Source organism: Apium graveolens, chromosome 11, assembly GCF_009905375.1.
Source record: "Apium graveolens cultivar Ventura chromosome 11, ASM990537v1, whole genome shotgun sequence".
Lineage (NCBI taxonomy): Eukaryota > Viridiplantae > Streptophyta > Magnoliopsida > Apiales > Apiaceae > Apium > Apium graveolens.
Window position 1 is genome coordinate 168,406,704 of NC_133657.1, and position 5,203 is coordinate 168,411,906.

The following is a 5,203-nucleotide window of genomic DNA, read 5'->3' on the forward strand; positions in this document are numbered from 1 at the left end:
AGGTTTGGGTTCGCCCTAAATTTTCCAAGGTTTGGACTCGCCCTAACTTGTCCAAGGTTTGGGTTCGTCCTAGTTTGTCCAAGGTTTGGGCTCGCCCTAACTAGTCCAAGATTGGGGCTCGCCCTAACTCGTCCAAGTTCGGGGCTCACCCTAACTTTGTCCAAGGTTTGGGCTCGCCCTAACTTATCCAAGGTTGGGTCTCGTCCTAACTTTGTCCAAGGTTTGGGCTCGCCCTAACTTTCCAAGGTTTGGGCTCGCCCTAACTTTTTAAAGGAAAACCCATTTCCTTGGTTGTCCTTCCTTGGACGTTCATCCTTGGTCGTCCGTGAAAATCCATTTTCTTGGCGTCCGCCCAAATTGAGTTATGTTGACCCGACTATGATCCAGATATTTCTTATACCAAATTTTGGCTATAACAAATATTATAAAATAAAAAGTCTTTTATTTTTTATGCGTACATTGATATTTAAATTTTGTAAGCTTATTGAACTCATTCAAGCTAACCCGACACAAACTGAAACACGACGAGTATGGTTGGGTTATTAGTTTAGTTTTCATTGGTTGGTTTGAGAATTTTCAAATTATTTCAATTAGGCCTTATTTTAAAAAGTAAAAACACTTTCAATTTGACCAACCCGATTTGTGGTTACCTAATATATATTTACATAATTATAAATTAATCAATCACACACTAAATTTACAAAACACTTATAATTTTAACTTAAAATTTTTAAGATACGTGATATCACTGGAAGCGGGAATTAGAGTTAGTCGGTGCAAATACCGATAAATGATTATCGGATAATTAGAGATTGATTGAAATAATTAATCGGATACTAACCATAATTAATCGTTAATATATATTATAATTTTATTGAGATGGTTATATTTATCATGTGGGATAGCATATTTATAAGTAATATTTAGTTTTAAGTTATGTTTGCTCGTGTATGGTACTGATCTAAATCTTATTTATAAATATATACATATTTAAAATTAACTCACATATGTAGGGTAGCACTCCACGGAGAACGCTCTTATATAGAGAACCGTGGAAAATTATTACTTAAAAAATATAAAATTTATAATTTATTTCATATTTATCATACATGATTACAAATTTTAATTACCAAGTTAAAAAGCCAATTTACACCATTTTTCAATTTAAAAAATCTTTAAAGTTTAATGAAAAGGTTTAAAATGGTTTTATGGTAGAATCATAGTGGGACACACTTATTCAAAATTGTTCCATTATAAAATTAAATTTAAAATCATTTTTTTCAAATTTTAATTGTTTTTTTATTATATTCAAACATAATTATTATTCTGGATTAGCATTGAATTTTATATTTTTTAAAATAAAATTTTACAATTTATAATACGATTCTATAATAAAATCAAGGGTTATCCACGATTCTCTATATAAGAGGGTTTTTATTGAGTAAGGGTCCACATATGTAATCATAGATTTTATGTATAAAAAGTAAAAGTAAGAGAATTTTAAGCTTGATCTTTACACAATACTAATAGGATTGTTTTTAATGACCCACATATGTCATAGATTTTATATATAAAAAAAAGTAAGAGAAACTTAAACTTGATCTTTACCCGATACTAATAGAATTGTACCATATGTTCATCACATACTTCTCGATATTTACCCAATTCAATGTCTAATAATAATACGGTTATTTCATTAAAATCATACAAGTTTACATATGTTCATGTTTTTATCAAAATTAAAAATTGTCTTAAAATTACTATAAAAATTAAGTTAAATTTAAAATATTGTCATTTACCGTATTTAAAATTACAAATTTATTTTTATATATGCCTCGATTTGTTCGAGAAATTATTTTAGTTTATAACAGAACACGTGTCTTGTGCGGATTTTTACCCTAGTGTATTAATTAAATATCATCAAGCAAGTTTTTGTATCACGTGACATAGCACATCAGCTACTATATATAATAGGCAAACTATAATATGCACAAATTCAGATTAGAAAGATAAATGACGCTAGGGTTTTTCAAAAAGAAATCAAACATCCACACCTGCCCCTGCGTCTGCAAATCAAATTCTTGCCTGCTTGTATAATTCTCACTAGTACTAACAAAATTCATTACTTACTTTTACTTTCGTTGATCTGATAAAAATTATTTTATTTTTATTTAATTTTTGCTTTTCAGGGAATTGGTTCTTGCAGATGGAATCAGATGGTGACTGTCACTTTTACCATGACTCAGTTTTAGATGATCAAGAGATCAAGAGAACAAAAGCTACAAGATTTTGAGTGACAGTGATATACGGAAAATTCAAGAAGAAAATATAGCTAATGTGTGTTCTTTATTTTCGGTTCCTAAGCCATCTGCATGCATTCTTCTGTGCCATTTCAAGTGGAACGTTGAGTCTTTGCTTGAGTCATGGTTTGCTGATGAAGGAAGAAGGGTCAGAAGAAACGCGGGGTTGGCACAAATAGGTTTACAAACTTCAATTAGTAATTCTGTAGAGTTTACTTGTGGAATTTGCTTTGATGTGTTTCCGGCTCATGATAAGATAATCAAGCCATGTGATCATATGTATTGTACTACATGTTTGGATAGTTACATTAGCATTGCAATCGATGAGGGACCTGGATGTCTGTCATTGAGGTGTCCGGATCCTTCGTGTAATGCTCCATTCGGGGAAGACATGGTTAATTTGTTGGCTTCTGAAGAACACAAGAAAAAGTTTTATCAATATTTTGTTAGGTCGTATGTCGAAGGAAATAGTAATGTTAAATGGTGTCCTGCCCCAAATTGTGGTGCTGCTATTGAATATATAGGTGATGATGGCAAAAGTGGAGGCTATGAAGTTGTTTGTGGTTGTTCGTTTAAGTTTTGTTGGAGGTGCATTGAGGATGATCATCGAGCAGTTGAGTGTGAGACGGTTGCTAAATGGGCACAAAAAACCAAGATTGAGGCTAAGAATGTAAACTGGATACTGGTTCATACCAAGCCTTGTCCCAAATGCAAGCGGCCTATCCAGAAAAATAAAGGTTGTATGCACATGACATGTGATAAGTCGTGTGGACATCGTTTTTGTTGGACGTGTCTTGGGCCTCTTGGGTTAGGTTCCCATAAGTGCAATACCTACAAGTCGAAGCAGGATGATAAAACTAAAAAAGCAGAGAGCTCGCTGAAAAGGAATGATGAAGCATTGTTAAAGAGGTATGGTCATTATTTTGAAAGGTGGGATGCAAATTACAAGTCAAGAATGAAAGCACAGTCAGATTTAGAGAAAATGCAAGAGACGAATCTTTCAATTCTTTCTGAAAAATTTGGATTGACCAAGCAGCGGCTGAAATTTGTTGTAGAAGCCTGGAAACAGATAACTGAATGTAGGCGCACGTTGAAATGGAGCTATGCATACGGATATTATATAACAAATCATGAAAGCGCTAAGGTAGCATTATTTGAGTACTTGCAAGGTCAAGCCGAGGCTGGATTAGAGAGGCTTCATCTATGTGCAGAAGAGGAACTCATGAAGTTCGTGAAAGATCGTTATGCTACTGCGGATCAATTTCATATTTTCCGAGGGAAGCTGCTTCATCTTACAGGTGTGACTAGAGATTACTTTGCAAATCTGGTCACGGCACTGGAGAATGATCTAGTTGAAAGTGAAAATAAGAGCAGCGGAAAAAGAAAAAACAGGCCAAATGGAAAAAAGGAGAAAAGAAGCGAGGACAGCATAATAAACCAAAGAAATAGTCGACTGCAACAGGACTATACTTATCCAAAAATACCAAAGCAGAAACTAGTATATAATGCTAATCGATATGTTGGTCAAGAACATTATTATTCACTAATTGATCCTTTTTGTGATGGTGTTCAGTTGGTACTCTAATGCAGTTTTTTTTCTGTATTTTGTTTTGTTTCTTCCTGCTTGAAACGTTTATTTTGATCAATTTGTTGTGTACTATAATGCCAAATATGCACCATATGACATTGTCTCCCTTCATCATCATGTTAGTGCAGATACCAATCAAGATTTGTTTACACTTTGTAGAGCAATTTTAGAAAATTAAAACATTGCACCGAACAAATGAACTCTCCAAGTGAGCTTAAATGTTGCCAATATCACAGTACAATTTTTAGAAGAGAAATGCAGAAATGCTTTACTGGACTTGTATAAATGTGAACAACAAACTCGTTAAAGCTCGTAGGTCCTGCCAAAAACTATTACATATCAACAGATGGCAAGATCGACCAAGTAAAATGCAGGATTTAAACAAAGAAGCTACAATTAGGTAGCCTTTTGCCACTGGTAGTGCTAAACACTCCGTATTGAACAAAGTGAACAAGAAACCTCTGATCAATAAGCGAAATTAATATAAGATATTTTAGAGTCTGTAGGCATGGAAGTTGTTTAGAAAGCCTATTCCGAGGACCTCCAGCAGCCAAGAACTTTGAAACACGTTGCAGACCAAGAGCACAAATAATTAGACGTTGATGAATAACACAATGTTAAAGTTAGATAATTTAAAGATTATAGGAATATACTTTGAAAATGCAATCCTACAGAGAGCTTCTCAATTGTGGTAAACTACTGGGAATCTTGAACACATTGGATGCTTTTGTCTTTGTTATTGGGTCTTGTACTACAACGCGTCAATATTCTGTAAGGTTTTTCTAACCCAGCTAAAGCATATTCTTCGTAAAGTACCAAGGCCAACTTCTCAAGCACAGGGAAGTCGAACAAAATCAGCATCAATTAACTTGAGATATGTCAGATAACTAAATCCTCCAAATGCAAGTGTATAGGGAAGTCAAACATGTAAGACTCACATGAGTATGGCCTAAAGAGCAGAAATCGTCTTTGACACCCTTTCTTGAAACTACGTACACAAAAAATGACAAATTATATGTTTTGGACTACAAAGTATCTGTTAGTGGCTAGCATCCAATGAAAAACCATTGTTTTCCTGGCTTTTCTTGATACTGATCCCAAATCTTTTTGGTCAGTACAATGCTTCAGTGTTTGGACAATCAAAGATCTTTGCTTCTTCATTTAAAGGAGGATTTGAAGTTCAATTTCTAGGCATAAACAAAGCTTGTAAATTGCAATAAAGCACAGAAGATTGCTGCAAATGGAAACGTCCAGTTTGCAATTCGAATCCACAGAAATTCCCTCAAGGTTGTTTAATCTTACAAGTTTGACATAT

The 5,203-nt window shown here is 33.9% G+C and overlaps 1 protein-coding gene across 1 annotated transcript; it reads left to right on the forward strand.

The window, feature by feature from the left end:
* Positions 1-2,577: 2,577 nt before the first annotated feature.
* LOC141696118 (putative E3 ubiquitin-protein ligase ARI7) lies at positions 2,578-3,885 on the forward strand. Its single transcript, XM_074500304.1, has one exon. The coding sequence runs from the start codon at positions 2,578-2,580 to the stop codon at positions 3,883-3,885; it is 1,308 nt and encodes a 435-aa protein (XP_074356405.1).
* Positions 3,886-5,203: the final 1,318 nt, after the last annotated feature.